General features: G+C 41.0%; 1 protein-coding gene across 1 annotated transcript in view; it reads right to left on the bottom strand.

Annotated features, from left to right (window-relative positions):
- Nucleotides 1-14,510: 14,510 nt before the first annotated feature.
- LOC116895766 (pancreatic alpha-amylase-like) overlaps nucleotides 14,511-18,413 on the bottom strand; it is a 32,233-nt gene continuing 28,330 nt past the window's right edge. The window contains exon 6 of the mRNA XM_032896924.1: nucleotides 14,511-14,739. Within this exon, the coding sequence (XP_032752815.1) occupies nucleotides 14,511-14,739 (229 nt within the window). The remainder of the gene's footprint in view (nucleotides 14,740-18,413) is intronic.

Below are 18,413 nucleotides of genomic sequence, written 5' to 3'. Positions count from 1 at the left end.
TAATCATCTGCATGGTTAAAATTGTCCTTAATCCAAAAACTAAGACTAGAGCATCCTAAAGCAACCTCATCTACAAGATGAATCAAAATGCAAACTTTAGTTCACTGAAAGAATCTGAGATGAACAGAATGGAGAACAATGAAAGAGGTTATGGACTCCCTCCCAACTATGTCCTGTATACATGCATAAGTGAGCATACACACTTACAGATACATGTGTGCATAAATATGGGAGCACAGTCACACACAGGCACACACAGACTCACACACACACACACACAACATATGGAGAAAGAGGCTTTCAGAATAATGTTATTTTAACAAAGTATTGGGAGTTTTAGTTACAGCGTACGAAATGTGTACTATTCATTTATAGGGGACCATGAATACCACAGATGTTCACCTTTGACATTTAACAGGAACAGTTCAATGTATATTAACTATACCATCAAGCTTACATACCTATGTATTGGTAACTGAGAAGGTCCCAGAAAGAAGTTTAATGAAAAAAATGATACATTTAGGGGAAATTCTTGGATATGATATAAGTAAAGACAGATATTAGTAAATAAATAATACAGACAAATCACTACTGTAATCAATTTCAAAAGTAAGCCAGGAGGTTGCATTACAAGAGGTAAGGAGACTAATTGGCAATGGTTATGTATTCAAATCACATGCGAAATGTGACTAGATAGTGGGTGACATACTTCTTGTTACATAAAATCTAGAAACAAAAATCCAGACCATGAGCTTGAGAAAAAAAAGTTCTACGGTTTATTTCAGTCTCTATTTTAACATCTTTTAAATGTAATTTTTTAATTTTAATTCTAGATTATGATATAAATATAAGATTTCTTCCTTCCTGACCATCTCTGTAATTCTCACACTCACACCTCTTTTCTTGCAAATTCATGGCCTCTTTTTTCACTGATCTTTACCATTCTCTTACATGTATGTAACTCCTAGATGTCCCACCAAACAGAATCCTGAGGATCACCTCTAGGGTTAATTTACCCACACTTTAAAGTCACCTCTGTGAAAGTACCTTATCTATTGATAAGGTGCTAGAACAAGAAAATGTAAATTACATTCACAAGAGTTTTTATTTTGCATAAACAGGTGACTGCAAATAAAACCATAATCTTGGTGCATGGTTTCACTGAATTTCTGTGTATTTAGTTGTCATAATATTACTTTAATCACTATACTGTTATCTTCACTGTTTGACCAAGCCATGCTGTTATAAACTCATGCTCTTATTCTACTTTTAGTGTGAACACATTGAAAGTCTGTCATGTAACTCCTAGATGTCCCACCAAACAGAATCCTGGGGATCACCTCTAGGGTTAATTTACCCACACTTTAAAGTTACCTCTCTGTAAGTTCCTTTTCTATTGATAAGGTGCTAGAATAAGAAATGTAAATTATAGTCCCAAGAGTTTTTAATCTTCCATAAACAGGTAACTGTGCTCTGGAAGGTCTAAATATCTTCTCAATTTCAAAGAAGGTCTGTGAATGCAGAGGAATGCAATGGGGATAAAGATCTGCTTGGCATTATGCTGCACATGTCTTCCAAATATATCTTCTTCCTTCTTTCCTTCTCTTCTTCCCACCTTCTCTTTGCCTCCTGTGCTCCTGTTCTTCTCTGTCTACCTCCAAAGGTCCACTCTCTCTCATTCTAGGATCTCTATTACACTTACAGTGACTTTGATTTAAGAAATATTTGTTAATTTTGACTGTCTTCTTTAAAAGCACAACTAATATTTTCTTTATCAGAGAATAAATAGAAATATACAGAGTTTTAGGGTGTAGAATAGAAAGAACCTATAGAAAATCCCAGAAACCTGTGATGGAGGAGGCTACCAGGACTCAATGTGGGTAACTTCAGCTGAAGTACAGACCAGTGGAGATATGGAAACTGAAGAGACCACTTCTAGGAGGCAGACAGGACTCTCAGTAGAGGAATGGGGACACCGACCCACCAAAAATTGCTCTTGTCTTAAAGAAATGCAGAAACAAAAATGGAAACTGAAGTAATAACAGACCAGTAACTGATCCAACTTAGAATCCATCCTATATGTAAGTAGTCATCCCTTTCACAATACACATGCTATATTGTGCTTGCAGAGAGGAGGCTAGCATGACTGTCTTCTGAGAGGCTCTTTCAAGAGATGACATACAGATGAAAATACAGGCAAACATTGGACTGAGATCATGATCCACATGGAAGAGTCCCTGGAAGCTCTGGTTGTTGGCATTGTTGTTCATAAGGGGTCTCAAGGTCCTTCAAGCTGTTTCAGTCCATTCTATGATTTCGTCAACGAGGGTCCCGTTCTCAGTTCAGTGGTTTGCTGCTGGCATTCGCCTATGTATTTGCCATATTCTGTCTGTGTCTCTCAGGAGAGATCTACATCCGGTTCCTGTCGGCCTGCACTTCTTTGTTTCATCCATCTTACCTAGTTTGGTGGCAGTATATGTATGCTCCACATGTCAGGCAGGCTCTGAATGGGTGTTCCTTCAGCCTCTGTTCTAAATTTTGCCTCCCTATTCCCTCCCAAAGGTATTTTTGTTCACCTTTTAAAGAAGGAGTTAAGCATTCGCATTTTGGTCATGCTTCCTGAGCTTCATGTGTTCTGTGCATCTAGGGTAATTCGAGCAGGGACTAAGCCACTACTCAAAGACTCTACATGAACTGACCCTGAGCTCCAACCTCATAGGTAGCAATGAATAGCCTAGTAAGAGCACCAGTGGAAGGTGAGCCCATGGTCCTGCCAAGAACGGGATTGTTGTGGGGAGGGAGGTATTGTGGGGAGGATGGAGAAGGTAACACCCATAGAGAAGAGTAGGGGCATGGGTTAGGGGGATGTTGGCCCAGAAACCTGGAAATGGAATAACAATCAAAATGTAATGTAAGAAATGTAAGAAATACCCAAGTTAATAAAGATTAAAAAAATATCAAGTGACCATAGCTGTGTGGGTTCATTTCTGGGTCTTCAATTCTATTCCACTGATCTATCTGTCTGTCTCTGTACCAATACCTTACAATTTTTATCACTATTGCTCTGTAATACTGCTTGAGTTCAGGGATAGTGATTTCCATGGAAATCATTTTATTGTTTGGGAGAGTTTTAGCTATCTTGGATTTTTTGTTATTACAGATGAATTTGCAAATTGTTCTGTCACACCAAGTTATTTTATATCATGTGGGACTATTATGAAGGGTGTCGTTTCCCTAAATTCTTTCTCGGCTTGATTCTCTTTTGTGTAGAGGAAGGCTACTGATTTATTTGACTTAATTTTATATCCAGGCACTTTGCTGGAAGTGTTTATCAGCTTTAGTAGTTCCCTGGTGGAACTTTTGGGATCACATAAGTATGCAATCATATTGTCTGCAAATAGTGATATTTTGACTTCTTCCTTTCCAATCTGTATCCCTTTGATCTCCTTTTGTTGCTAATTGCTCTGGCTAGGACTTCAAGAACTATATTGAGTAAGTAGGGAGAGAGGGGTAAGTCTTGTCTAGTCCCTGATTTTAGTGGGATTGCTTCAGGTTTCTCTCCATTTAGTTTAATGTTAGCTACTGGTTTGCTGTATATGGCTTTTACTATGTTTAAGTATGGGCCTTGAATTCCTATTCTTTTCGGGACTTTTATCATGAAGGGGTGTTGAATTTTGTCAAATGCTTTCTCAGCATCTAATGAAAGGATCATGTGGTTTTGTTCTTTCAGTTTGTTTATATAGTGGATCACGTTGATGGTTTTCCATATATTAAACCATCCCTGCATTCCTGGGATAAAGCCTACTTTATCATGATGGATGATTGTTTTGATGTGCTCTTGGATTCAGTTTGCCAGAATTTTATTGAGTATTTTTGTGTCGATATTCATAAGGGAAATTGGTCTGAAGTTCTCTTTCTTTGTTGGGTCTTTGTGTGGTTTAGGTATAAGAGTAATTGTGGCTTCATGGAAGGAATTTGGTAGTGTTCCATCTGTTTCAATTTCATGGAATAGTTTGGATAGTATTGGTATGAGGTCTTCTATGAAGGCCTGATAGAATTCTGCACTGAACCCCTCTGGACCTGGGCTCTTTTTGGTTGGGAGACTTTTAATGACTGCTTCTATTTCTTTAGAAGTTATGGGGTTGTTTAAATGGTTTATTTGTTCCTGATTTAATTTCGTACCTGGTATCTGTCTAGGAAATTGTCCATTTCCTCCAGATTTTCAAGTTTTGTTGAATATAGGATTTTGTAGTAGGATCTGATGATATTTTGAATTTCCTCTGGCTCTGTTGTTATGTCTCCCTCTTCATTTCTTATTTTGCTAATTTAGGCACACCCTCTGGTTAGTCTGGTAAGGGTTTATCTATCTTGTTGATTTTCTCAAGGAACCAGCTTTTGGTTCTGTTGATTCTTAGTATAGTCCTTTTTGTTTCTACCTGGTTAAGTTCAACTCTGAATTTGACTATTTCCTGCCTTCTACTCCTCCTGGGTGTGTTTGCGTCTATTTGTTCTAGAGCTTTTAGGTATGCTGTCAAGATGCTGATATATGCTCTCTCTTGTTTCTTTTTACAGGCTCTCAGAGCTATGAGTTTTCTTCTTAGCACAGCTTTCATTGTGTCCCATAAGTTTGGGTATGTTACACCTTCATCTTCAGTAAATTCTAAGAAGTCTTTAATTTCTTTCTTTATTTCTTCCTTGACCACGTTATCATAGAGTAGAGCTTTATTCAACTTCCATGTATATGTGAGCATTCTTTCCTTATTGTTATTGAAGACCAGCTTTACCCATGATGGTCTGATAGGACACATGGAATTATTTCTATCTTTCTGTATCTGTTGAGGCCTGTTTTATGACCGATCATATGGTCAATTTTGGAGAAAGCACCATGAGGTGGTGAGAAGAAGGTATATCCTTGTTTTTAAGATAGAATGTTGTATAAATATCTGATAAATCCATTTGGTTCATGACTTATCTTAGTCTCTCTATGTCTCTGTTTAATTTCTGTTTCAAAGATCTGTCCATTGATGAGAGAGGGGTGTTGAAATCTCCTACTATTATTTTGTGAGGTGCAATGTGTGCTCTGATTTTTAGTAAGGTTTCTTTTATATATGTAGGTGCCCTTGTATTTGGAGCATAGATATTTAGGATTGAGTGTTCATCTTCGTGGATTTTTCCTTTGATGAATATGAAGTGTCCTTCCTTATCTTTTTTGATGACTTTTGGGTGAAAATCTATTTTATTCGATATTAGAATGGCTACTCCAGCATGCTTCTTCAGACCATTTCCATGGAAAATTGTTTTCCAGCCTTTTGCTCTGAGGTAGTGTCTGTCTTTGTCTCTGAGGTGTGTTTCCTGTAGGCAGAAACATGTTTGGTCCTCATTGCATATCCAGTTTGTTATTCTGTGTATTTTTATTGGGGAATGGAGTCCATTGATGTTGAGAGATATTAAGAAATAGTGATTGTTGCTTCCTATTATATTCTTGTATGAATGTGAGATTATGTTTGTATGCTTGTCTTCTCTTTGTTTTGTTCAAAATGATTAGTTTCTTGCTTTTTTCTAGGTTGTAGCTTGCCTCCTTGTTTTGGGCTTTACCTTGTATTAGTCTTTGTAGGGCTGAATTTGTAGGAAGATTTTGTGAAAATTTGGTTTTGTCATGGAATATCTTGGTTTATCTATGTTAATTGAGAGTTTTGCTGGTTACAGTAACCTGGGCGGGCATTTGTGTTCTCTAAAGGTCTGTATGACATCTGTCCAGGATCTTCTTGCTTTCCTGCTCTCTGGTGAGAAGTCTGGTATAATTCTGATAGGTCTTTCTTTATATGTTATTTAACCTTTTTCCCTTACTGCTTTTAATATTCTTTCTTTGTTTTCTGCATTTTGTGTTTTGACTATTATATGACGGGAGGAGTTTCTTTTCTGGTCCAATCTTGTGGACTTCTGTAGGCTTTTTGTATGTTTATGGGCATCTCTTTCTTTAGGTTAGGGAAGTTTTTTTATGATTTTGTTGAAGATATTTACTGGTCCTTTGAGTAGGGAGTCTTCACTCTCTTCTATACCTATTATCCTTAGGTTTGACCTTCTCATTGTGTCTGGATTTCCTGTATGTTTTGGGCCATTGCTTTTTCTGTTTTACATTATCTTTGAAAGTTGGGTCAATGATTTCTATAGAATCTTCTGCTCCTGAGTTACTCTCTTCCATCTCCTGCATTCTGTTGGTGATGCTTGTATCTATGGCTCCTTGTCTCTTCCTCTGTTTTTCTATATCCAGTGTTGTCTCTCTTTGTGCTTTCATTATTGCTTCTATTTTCACTTTAATTCCTTCACCTGTTCGATTGTTTTCCTGGAATTCTTTCAGAGACTTTTCCATTTCCTCTCTATAGGCTTCTGCTTATTTATTTGTGTTTTCCTTCATTTCTCTAAGAGAGTTCTTTATGTCTTTCTTGAAGTCCTCCATCATCATGATCAAATCTGATTTTAAATCTATATCTTGCTTTTTTGGTGTGTTTGGATATTCAGTGTTTGCTTTTGTGGGAGAATTGGGGTCTGATGATGCCATGTAGTCTTGGTTTCTATTGCTTGGGTTCCTCTCCTTGCCTCTTGCCATCATGTTGTCTCTGGTGTTACTTTTTTTTTCTTTCTTTCTTTCTTTTTTTTTTCTTTTTTTTTCGCTACTTCTGACAGTGGTTAGATCGTCCTCTAGGCCTGTGTGTCAGAAGTGGTGTAGACCTCTATTCCTATTTTCTTTCACCCTGTTATGGGAACAGAGTGTTCTGCTTTCAGACGTGTAGTCGTCGTTCCTGTCTACTGGTCTTAGGTGTTCCTGTAGGCGTGTGTCCTGAGTCCCCCAGGCAGGTCACATGGAGCAGAAAAGTTGGTCTTACTTCTGGCCTCGGGGCTGAAGTTGCTCCTCAGAGCTGGGTTTCCGTTCTCCATGAGGGCAGTAACCAATAGGGCCTTCCCCACCTTCTTTCAGGACCCTGTTCACACCCCTGTGTGAACAGCCCAGGTAGTGCTATGCATTTTCCTCAAGACTCAGAAATGTGGGCAGAGAGTAGTCTCTGACTTCCCAGGTGTGTCTGCCCCTCTGATGGTCTAGCTCTCCCTCCCAAGGAATTTGGTGCAGGAAGTTGTTTGACTGGGTCTCTTCTGATCCGGACATTGTCTGGACTGCAGCATTGGGTGCCCCTATCTTCCTGTTCCCAGAGGCCCTATACAGTTTCCTTTTGGGCCAGGGATATGGGCAGGGGTGGGCAGTACTGGAGGTCTCTCCTGTTCTGCAGTCTCAGGAGTACCCACCTGTCTGGGCAGTGAGCTCTCTATCACACGGGGTTTGGGAGCAGGGAGCTCCAACTAAATTTTCAATGTAGTTATAAAGAGTAATTTTCATTTGGAATAATAAAATAACCAGGGTAGCCAAAACTATTCTCAACAATAAAAAACTTCTGGGGATGCTGAAGGAAAGGTCATTGAAAAACAGCCACACATGCAGATCCATCCCTTGGATAGACATGGAGAGAAAGAAATACAGTAAGGGAATAAGGATAAAAGGAAGATATCATGAGATAAAGTTAGGTTAATAGATAATCTTGATTGATAACATGGAATAGGAGGATGAAGTGGGAGGGGGGTTTAAGAAGTTATTATGGAGATAGCAAAAATTAAGTGGCATTTCAAAGGAAATACGGAATATATATACACGTAAGTACAATATTAAAACCCTGATAACTGTTAGGAGACACAGCCACAAGAGGAAACATTTGCCCATAAATGGAGCTTCAAATAATGGAATTACATTACATCTAAAGGAGTTGTTGGTCAAACAGATCTTTTGGGAACCTCCAAACGACCAAAGAAGTAACAAAGATTATAGATTGCTCTACACAAACTGACAGCAAGCTTTCATTGTTGAAAATAACAAGTATAAAACTCATTGAACAGGAAGAAGTAGGTTAGCACATAGAGCCTTGGTCCCTACCCACTAGCATCTATACAGGATGGTACTCTGCACACTAGCAAAGAGAAATGTAAACACCAGTTCAGCCACAAATCATTTGATCAACAATGTTGTCCTCTTATTCTAGCACAATAGTAGCACAAGGTTTGTGGAAGGAAACAACCAATATCTGATTTTACCTAAGGCACACTTTATAAGATTAAGTCTATTTGCACCACGCCATTGCTTACAGGACTAAAAACCTGAGTGTAGATAACCCACAGGCAAATTAGACTACATGGGTGAGGGGAAAACAAAATATTCTTGCTCAAAAAAGAAAGAAAAAGAACTTTATCAAAAAAAAAGACTCCTACTTAAATTCTGCTCTAGGGATAGATTATCTCCATGTCCAACTATCATCAGAGATAATTCCTCATGCAGCAAATGAAAACTAATACACAGACCCACAGGAGAGACATTAAATAGAGAGTGAGAACCTTGGAATACTCAGTCCTAAGAAGGATGTTTTCTTCAAATAACTGCCATCATGAACTCAGGGAACACTGAAAAAGAGGAGGCAAAAGGAGTCTAAGAGTCTGAGGAGATGAAAAACACCAAGAAAACAAAATCCTCTAGTGTAACTTGATCAAAACTCATATGAACTTAAAAATATTGAAGCAGCATGCTTATGGCCTACATGATTTCTGATGAGCCTGAAAGTTGAAGACTCAGGAAGAAGGGACAGTTTGAACAGTAAATTTAGCATTCATTTCTAGGTTGTTAAAAGTTTCCTATGAAACTCCCTAAGAAAAAACACAGGAAACATAGAATGAACCTAAGCAGGAGAAGGGAAATTCATGTGCCTCTCATTCTTCTCAGCAATTATACAAATTTCAGAATACATGATTACATGGAAAAAGTTTATCACGGGTTTACACATGAATTCAAATCATAAATCAAAATAAGAAGTTTATAGCAGTGAATGTTCACATGCATATTATTAGAAGTAATTTTCTGGCTAAATATTTATCACCTATCACAGCTCCACAGGTTCACTGTAGAGCTGTGAAAGATAGCCTGTTTCCTGGTTGAGCTAAGGCTAGAAACCTTGGTGACCCTGAAGGGACAGTAGATGCTTCACTAGCTGTAAACCTCCATAGATTGGTGGCCATAAGTCATGTAAGAGAAGCATGCCAAACTCCTCTATGGGTAGAGGAGGTGACCTGTGGTCACATAGGCTCATGACATATCTCCAATTTAAAGACATAAGGAAAGAGCCAGAGTTGTGTCAATCTAAGGCCAGTGGAAAAATTCCACCACAAACTTCCTAGCACTAAAACACCTCCCTTCCATGAAGAGTAGAATCAGCTTAGTTTCTGGAACTACTACAAGCCAACTATCACACAAAGCCACCTGTAACTCCCAGCCAACCCGCTTGGGAAGTCCTGAATGATCCACTGACCACAAGTCAGTTTGAAGGCTGCTTTGCTCCACCAATAGTACCTTGTCTAGTTACTATTCTGCCCTCATTGTTTGAAATCTGCCCTTATCAAAGGTGCATAACGCCCTGTTATCGTCTGCTCAAGGATGTCTCCCTCTCAAAGCAGGGCAACCCCAACATGCTAGAAAAAATAAACTTCCTCTTATTTTTGCCCGATCACTGCCTCCATGACTCTCATTCAAGGGGTTCTGACAGAGGTTCAACTCAAATCTCACAGTAACTAAAGCATTGGTGGTCTTAGCCAAGAAACTTTCCTTCCCTGATATCCTTAACTGCAAAATATATTTAACCCCAGGCCCACCCTTAGAAGTGAGGAGTGGTTCTACACATCCACTTTCCTCCATGACAATAAATAGCTTAAAACTATGAACTACTATTCATAGGGATCTGCCACAGGGAGCCATAGAGAAGACCTGTGCCCAAAGAGCCACGATCTGATCTCCCATAGAAGGTCTCTCTGTACTCCCAGCTATGGTTGCTGTGTAAACCAAGCCCAAGCCAAGAGTCATCATCAAGCCAAGGACGCCCCTCCTTCACGGGGAGACTAGCCTGAGCCTCCACCATAAACCATTTCCATTCTCAGCTCTTTCACAGCTCCCAGCAGTTCCTGTGTGTCTGAGAGCCTGAGAACCAGACAGCAATAGCCTTCTTGCAGGCTCTGGGACCCCTTCCTCCTAAAATCCCCCCAACCAGCTCCAGCTGTCCTGTCTGTTCCTCAGGAACTGCTAGAGAAGAGTCCCGAGATTGCCCAACAGTTGACACCCACCAGCGACAATGTGCTTAAGTTCTGTCAACTCCAGTGGCTATGCCCTGTGGCAGAGTAGACACAGGACAGTTCAGTGAGAGGTAAAAAGGTAACTAAGGTTAAAAGAGGTAACTAAGTTAAAATTGAATAAACAGAGTCACTATTTTATCTTCTATCCTAGCACCTTTAATAAATTGTTAGTTCCCTTTTTATGACTTTTAGTTAATGATTTTACAACCTCTAGGACTGTGCTCTGAGTAGTAAAATATCAGTAGCAATGAATTGATGACACTAAAGACTGGCTGAGTTCTCATTCCAGTTTTGACTATCAGAAAAAACCCAATAACTTTCCCACTGTAAAACAGCTTAAATAAATACTAATAAATTTTAGAAATTCTTATAGAATCATCATAAAGAATTGAGATATAATCTATTTATATAGCATCACTATAAGACAGTTGTTCTGCAGAGATATGCTAAAAAAATTAGCTAATACCTGGTGATTAATATATATTTAATAATATCAGGAAAAGCATTTTAATAATAGGAATCTTTCCTAAAATTCTTTGCTCCTGGGCCTTGCCTACCAGAGTTGAGTTATAGATCTTTTTCCTTTTAATTATTTTATTTACTTACATTCCAGTCATTGCCCCCCACCCACCTTAGTCCCTCCTCCTATAGTTCCTTGTAGGGAGGAGCGCGGTAAAAGAAAGATGGCGCCGACATCCGGCGCCCTCCTGTGGTTAACAACTGTGCATGCGCGGGTTTGCCCCTGGCTTCAATCTGGCCAGGGCGGTACCATACTAGTGGGGTGATTCATGCTCTGCCAATCCCTGGAGGACAAGTAGTATAGGGTGATTCGTGCTCCACCAATTCCTGAAGGACAAGTAGCACGACCACAGCCTATTGCATATATAAAGTGAGCGCCTTTGCTGCTCGAGGTCCCTGTATCAGCAAGAGGTGGTCCTGCAATAAAGGCGGTTGAGAAGAATCCGACCGACCGTGTTGCGTCTTCCTTGCTGGCCGAGGTGGGCATGACAAACTGGTGGCCCATATGGGGACCCGAGGACATCCTCATGGATTCAGAACTCTTCAGTCAAGGACAGCAATGTCAGTAAGTTCCCGGGTAAGGGACGATAAAGTTCTCTGGAGGTAAGCAGAGAGGATGAAAGCCTTGGTTTAGAGGCTAAAAGTCTGTGGTCTACAGCAATGTTGTTTCCAATTGATCCTTTGTGGGAAAGACTTGTAATTTTGTTTCTTTTCTTCTTTGTGTGGTGGATTTGTTTTCTTTTGAATTGCCACCGTGGTGAGTGCATTTGCTGGGAATAGCCAGTTAGTGCCAGGCTACGAAGTCGTGTGTAAACCAACATGCCAGCCCACCCTGCTCATAAAACCACTCGTAAATAAGTGCATTGAGTATGGGAAACTCACATTCCAGCCCACTCCTGACAGCTCTCCAGGAACTCCTCAATCAGTGTAAGCTCAAAATCGAAAGAAAAATCCTGTTGAGCTTTCTTGATGAATGCGACTGTTGTGCTCCATGGTTTATGTATTGGGATCTCTTACTTTGCGAGCATGGGAAAAATTGGGATAAGATCTGGATAGAGAAGCCACAGAGGGCAAGCTTAAGCCTGGATCAAAACCACTTTGACGAATGGTCCGTGCCTGCTTAGAGGATAGACGAAGTGAGGAAGCCATTAGGACAGGTCAGAAAGTCATTGCAGAGCAACAAGAAAGTATGTTGGAGGGAGAAAAGGTCCTGAAGGAAGAAAAGAAAAGAAAAGGTGACAAAAGGAGCAGAGAGAAGGCAGAGATAAAAAAAAGGGGGATAATCAGGACCAGGAAACAAATAAGATATATCCCTCTTTAAAAGCCTTGACCTTAGGAATGTCAGATGATTCAGAGCTTAGTGAGGATGATGAGGCTGATCTCAAGAAAGAGGATGCTCAGTATGAGAGAGAGAGAGATATGATCCAGACTGGCCACATGCTAACACCACGTGGCAATGAGGCAGACAATTAGGCAAGAAAGTGGTTATACCAACAGCACCTCCGTATAACCCTCAACATAAAAGCATGGTGAAGCCTGCAAAAGGTGCTTCCTTTTGCCCAGAGGTGTGGAAAGAGATGGGATTAAGTTTTCCAGTATTTCTGGATGCTAACGGGCATCGGTATCATGAACCCGTTGATTTTAAGACCATAAAGCAATTGGCAGAATCTGTCAGAACCTATGGGGTCAGTGCAGCTTTTGTTGTGGCTCAAGTTGAGGCTATTGCTAGATATTGCCTCACCCCTGGGGATTGGGGGAGTCTGGCTAAAGCCTGCCTCTCCTCAGGTCAATACTTGGATTGGAAATCTTACCTTTATGAATATGCTAATACTCAGGCCGCCATTAATCTGGCCTCGGGAGTAGAACCTCAGAGACATTGGGACGCTGACATGCTATTGGGTCTAGGGAGATTCGCTCTGGACCAGACTGGTTATCCAGAACAAGTCTATAGCCAAATTAATGACATAGCCATCAAGGCATGGAAAGCACTGCCTAATAGGGGTGCAGTCTCCAGGAACCTTAACAAGGTTCTGCAAGGGCCCACAGAGCCTTTTTTAGACTTTGTAGCCTGCATGGTAGAGACCTCTACCAAGATCTTTGGAGACCCTGATACAGCCATGCCTCTCATTAAACAGCTAGTGTATGAGCAATGTACAAAAGAATGTAGAACTGCTATAACACCATACAAACATAAAGCTTTAGAAATTTGGATGAAAGTCTGCAGGGAAATGGGAGGGTCATTGACTAATGCTGGCCTAGCGGCAGCTGTGTTGCAATTAGGGAAAACCGCCACCATGGATACCTGTTTCAAATGTGGCCGTAAAGGGCATTATCAAAGACAGTGTCCTGAAAGTAGTAAGGGGAAAATTAGCGATAGACCCAAGCTGCCTGGACTATGTCCACGGTGTAAGAAGGGAAACCACTGAGCAAATGAGTGTCGACCTGTGAAGGACTTGGATGGCTGACCCCTATCGACACCCCCTTTGCTAGGTTGATGGGTGAGAACTTTACACTGTATAATCTTTCAGCTACCAGAGAAAATGATACCAGGTTGATCAATATTCAATATAATAACCTCTTTCAAATGATACTGTCACTAGTACTTCAGTATGTGTTAGATCACTTTTTTTCTTTCTGATAAGCCCTAATGTAAGCAATGATGTTTTAAATTGTAATAGCTCTGATGTAGTCTGCTATTTAGCTGAATGCTGGGATGGCATGAACGACACCGCAGTGATGGTTAAGATTCCCTCCTTTGTGCCAATCTCAGTGGAGGCAAACCCAGATAGCTTTCCTATTCTTAATTTCCTAAGAGCCAGAAGAGATTTTGGAATTACGACAGCTATAATTTCAGCTATTGTGCTGTCTGCTGCCGCAGCTACTACAGCTGCAATAACCATGACTAAACAAGTACAGACGGCTGAGACTGTCAATCAGATTGTAGAAAGAACTGCAGTGGTGCTAGAGATACAAGAAGAATTTAATACCCATTTGGCATCTGGCCTTCTATTAGCTAATCAAAGGATAGATTTAATTCAAGAACAAATTGAAGCACTGAATCATATGACATAGCTGCCCTGCATTTCCTCCCTTAGAGGTTTATGCATTACTCCTTTGCAAGCTAACTTTTCTCTGCATTCTCAACAGAGCAATGAAATCTCAAATTATCTGAAAGGAAACTGGTCCATGAAAGCAGAGTGACTATCAAGACAATTGCTAATGCAAATTGCTGTCCTTTACAGCACTAGGTTGGACCCCATCACAGTTGAAGATTTTACCTCATGGATTACCAACGCTTTCTCCTTTTTTAAGGAATGGGCTGGCATGTTTGCCTGGGGAGCTATTGTCCTCCTGGGATGCGGAGTATGTCTCTGGCTTATTGGCCGTTTAAAAAGAGAACATGCCACACACAAAGCGGTTGTTTACCAGGCTATGATCGCCATTGAAAATGGTGATTCTCCCAACATATGGCTGGCCTCTTTGAAAGATTAAGAGTTTGCCCTAGATCATTTTTGTCACTGTCATGTGGAGTCATTGTATCCAGAGACGGGCAACTATCCTTGAGCTCAGACCAACCTAAGACAAGGGGCCCAGTAGCGATACGGTAACCCAACGACGGATAAGACGAGTCATCATCAGGAACGACCTAAGACAGGAGCAATGACATATTGGCGTGACACCCTGATCTAGACCAGTCATTTTATTAAACAAAAAAGGGGGAGATGTAGGGAGCGGTGCTGTAAACAAAGATGGCACCGACATCCGGCGCCCTCCTGTGGTTAACAACAGTACTGCGCATGCACGGGTTTGCCCCTGGCTTCAATCTGGCCAGGGCGGTACCATGCTAGTGGGGTGATTCTTGCTCCACCAATCCCTGGAGGACAAGTAGTATAGGGTGGTTCGTGCTCCGCCAATCCCTGAAGGACAAGTAGCACGACCACAGCCTGTTGCATATATAAAGTGAGCGCCTTTGCTGCTTGAGGTCCCTGTATCAGCAATGAGGTGGTCCTGCAATAAAAGCTGTTGAGAAGTATCCGACCGTGTTGCATCTTCCTTGCTGGCCGAGGTGGGCGCGACAGTTCCTTATTGTCCTCTTGTATTCTTCTTCACCCTTGCCTCTCAGAGGGTATTTTACATCCCACCAGGTCTCCCCCTTCTCTGCAGCCTCAAGGTTTTCAAAGATTAACCACATCTCCCATTGAGGTCAGATCAGGTAGACTTCTGCTTCATGTGTGCTAGGGGCCTCAGAGAAACCCATGTATACTACTGGTTAGTGGCACAACGTCTGGGATTTCCCTGGTGTCTGGGTTAGCTGAGAATGCTGATCTTACTCTAGGGTCATTATCCTTTTTCAGCTTCTTCAATCCTGCCCCTAATTCCAGTCATAGGACTTCCTGATTCCAGTCCAATGGTTGAGTGAAATTATTGGCTTCTGTTTCAGTCATTTGATGGCAGGGCTTCTCCGAGAACAGCCATGCCAGGCTCCCATCTGTAAGAACATCATAGCATAGTAGTGTCAGGCCTTGGTGCCACCATGAAATGGGCCCCAAGTTGGGCTGTTCACAGGACAGCCTTTCCTTCTGTCTCTTTTCCATTTTTGTCCTTGAGGTTCTTTTGGGCAGGAGTAATTCTGGGTCAGGGATTTTGACTATGCATTAGTAATCCTGTTCCTCCACTTGAGACTCTGACTATCTACTGGTGGTGGAGTTGTCGAGTCTCTAATATTCTCTTGAACATGCCCCTGCCTCCCACTCTGGGGCTGCTTATTTCCATTATTTCTTTTGGCCCTCTTCAGTTCCCTCCAGTCTCATCCCCCATATCTGACCCTGTTCTCCTTTTCCCATTCCCCCTCTGCCACCAGGATCCCTTCCTCCCTCCAACTCAGGTGATGATTTCTTATCCGTCCTAAGCAGAAATGAATTCTCATCAACTGGACATTTCTGCTAGTTACATTTTTATGGGCTGTAAGTTGTACCCTAGGTATTCTGTACTGTTTAGATAATATCCACTTATCAGTTAATAAATACCACGCATGTCCTTATGGATCTGAGCTGCCTCAGTCAGGATATTTCTAGTTCTATCAATTTGCCTGCAAAACTCTTGATGTCCTCGTTTGTTGTTGTTGTGGTTTTGTTGTTGTTGCTGTTGTTGTTGTTTCTTTCTTTATCAATATTTTTATTTTATTTGTTGCATATTTCTTGTATTTACATTTCAAATATTATCCCCTTTCCCCAGTCTCTCATACTCCCTCCCACCTCCCCCTGCCCCTAGTCCCATCCACCCACTCCAACCTCAACACCCAAGCAATCCTACATGGGGAAACAAGTCTTCATAGGATCAAGGAAATTTCCTCTTAGTAATGATGTACAATGTCATCCTCTGCTATATATATGACTGGAATCATGGGTCCCTCCACGTGTACTCATTGTTTGTGGTTTAGTCCCTGGGAGCCCTGATGGAGTCTGGTTGGTTGATACTGTTCTTCCTATGGGGAGCCCCTTCAGCTCCTTCACTCTTTTCTCTAACTCCTCCATTGGGGTCCCCTTGTTCAGTAGAATGGTTAGCTGCAAACATCCTCATCTGTATCAGTAGGGTTCTCTCAGGAGACATCCATATCTGACTCCTGTCACCAAGCACTTCTTGGCATCAGCAATAGTGGCTGGGTTTGGTGGCTGCATATGGAATGAATCCCTGGATAGAGCAGTTTCTGGATGATATTTACTTCAGTCCCTGTTCCATTTTTTTATCCCTTTATTTCATCCTATGAGTACTTTGTTCCCCTTCTAAGGATAAATGAAGCATCCACACTTATGTTTTCATTCTTCTTGAACTTCATATGATCTGTGAATTGTTCTGAGGTATTCCAAGATTTGGGGCTAATATTCACTTATCAGTTAGTGCATGCCATGTGCGTTCTTTTGTGATTGGGTTACCTCACTCAGGATGATCTTTTCTAGTTCAATCCATGTGCCTAATAATTTCATGAAGTCATTGTTTTAATAGCTGAATAGAATTCTATTGTGTAAATATATTACATTTTCTGTATCAGTTCCTCTGTTGAAACACATCTGGGTTCTTTCCAGCCTCTGGCTATTATAAAAAAAAGGCTGCTATGAACATGGAAAAGCATATGTCCTTGTTCTGTGCTGGAACATCTTTTGGGTATATATCCAGGAGTGGTATAGCTAGGTCATCCTTAGGTAGTACTACATCCAATTATCAGAAGAACGGCCAGACTGATTTTCACATTTGTTGTACCAGCTTGCAATTCCCCTGGCAAAGGAGGAGTTTTTCTCCTTTTCCACATCCTTTCAGGCATCTGCTATTACCTGAGTTTTTGATCTATGCCATTCTGATTGTGTGTGGAGGAATCTCAGGGTTGTTTTGATTTGCATTTCCCTGATGCCTAAGGATGTTGAACATTTCTTTATGTGCTTCTGATCTGTTCAGTATTCCTCAGTTAAGAATTCAAAGTTGAGCTCTGTAATCCATTTTTAATTGGCTATATTTCTTTATTTACATTTCAAATGTTATTCCTTTCCAGGTTTCCTACTCACAGCCCCCTATCCACTCCCCTCCCCTAAAAGGGTGTTCCCCACCTCCACCATCCCTTACAACCCCCCGACATTCCCCTGCATTAGGGGTCCAACTTTGTGAGGACCAAGGGTTTCTCCTTCCACTATCACCCCAACAAGGCTATTCTCTGCTACATATGCAGTTGGAGCCTTTGGTCACTCCATGTATACATAGTCTGTGGGTAGTGGTTTAGTAACTGGAAGCTCTGGTTTGTTGGCATTGTTGTTCTTATGGGGTTGCAAGCCCCTTCAGCTCTTTCAATCCTTCCTCTAGTTCACACAAAGGGGGTCCCTTTCTCAGGTCAGTGGTTTGCTGCTAGCATTCACCTCGGTATTTGACATGCTCTGGTTGTGTGTCTCAGGAGAGATCAATATCTGGTTCCTGATTCATGTCATGTCTTATCTTCATCAATCTTATCTATTCTTTGTGGCTGTATATATATGGACCACATGTGGGGCAGGCTCTGAATGGCCATTCCTTCAGTCTCTGCTCTAAACTTTGCCTCCATATCCTCTCCTATGTATATTTTTGTTACTCCCCTTTAAGAATGAGTGGAAGCATCTGCATTTTGGTCATCCTTCTTCTTGAGATTCCCATGGTCTGTGGATTGCATCTTTGTTTAGCTCTGTACCCCATTATTAATAGGCTTATTTGAGATTTATTTATTATAAGCTTATTTATTAATAAGATTCTCTGGAGTCTCTAACTTCTTGAGTTCTTTGTATATATTAGATATGAGTCCTCTATGAGATGTAGGATTGGTAAAGACCTTTTTTCCAATCTGTTGGTTGCTCTTTTGTCCTATTGACAGTGTCCTTTGCCTTACAGAAGATTTGCAATTTTATGAAGTCCAGTTTGTGAATTCATGATCTTAGAGCATACGCCACTGGTGTTCTGTTGAGGAAATTTTCCCCTGTGCCTACATGTTCCAGATTCTTCCCCACTTTCTCTTTGATCAGTTGCAGTGTATTTGGTTTTATATGGAGGTCTTTGGTCCACTCGGTCTTGAGCTTTGTACAAGAAGATAAGAATTGAGCAGTTTGCATTCGTCTACATGCTGACCTCCAGTTGAACCAGCACCATTTGTCAAAAATGCTGTCTTTTTT

Source organism: Rattus rattus, chromosome 3 (genome assembly GCF_011064425.1).
Source record: "Rattus rattus isolate New Zealand chromosome 3, Rrattus_CSIRO_v1, whole genome shotgun sequence".
Classification (NCBI taxonomy): Eukaryota; Metazoa; Chordata; class Mammalia; order Rodentia; family Muridae; genus Rattus; species Rattus rattus.
The sequence above is the reverse complement of the archived record's forward strand: the minus strand, read 5'-3'. Positions and strand labels throughout refer to the sequence as shown.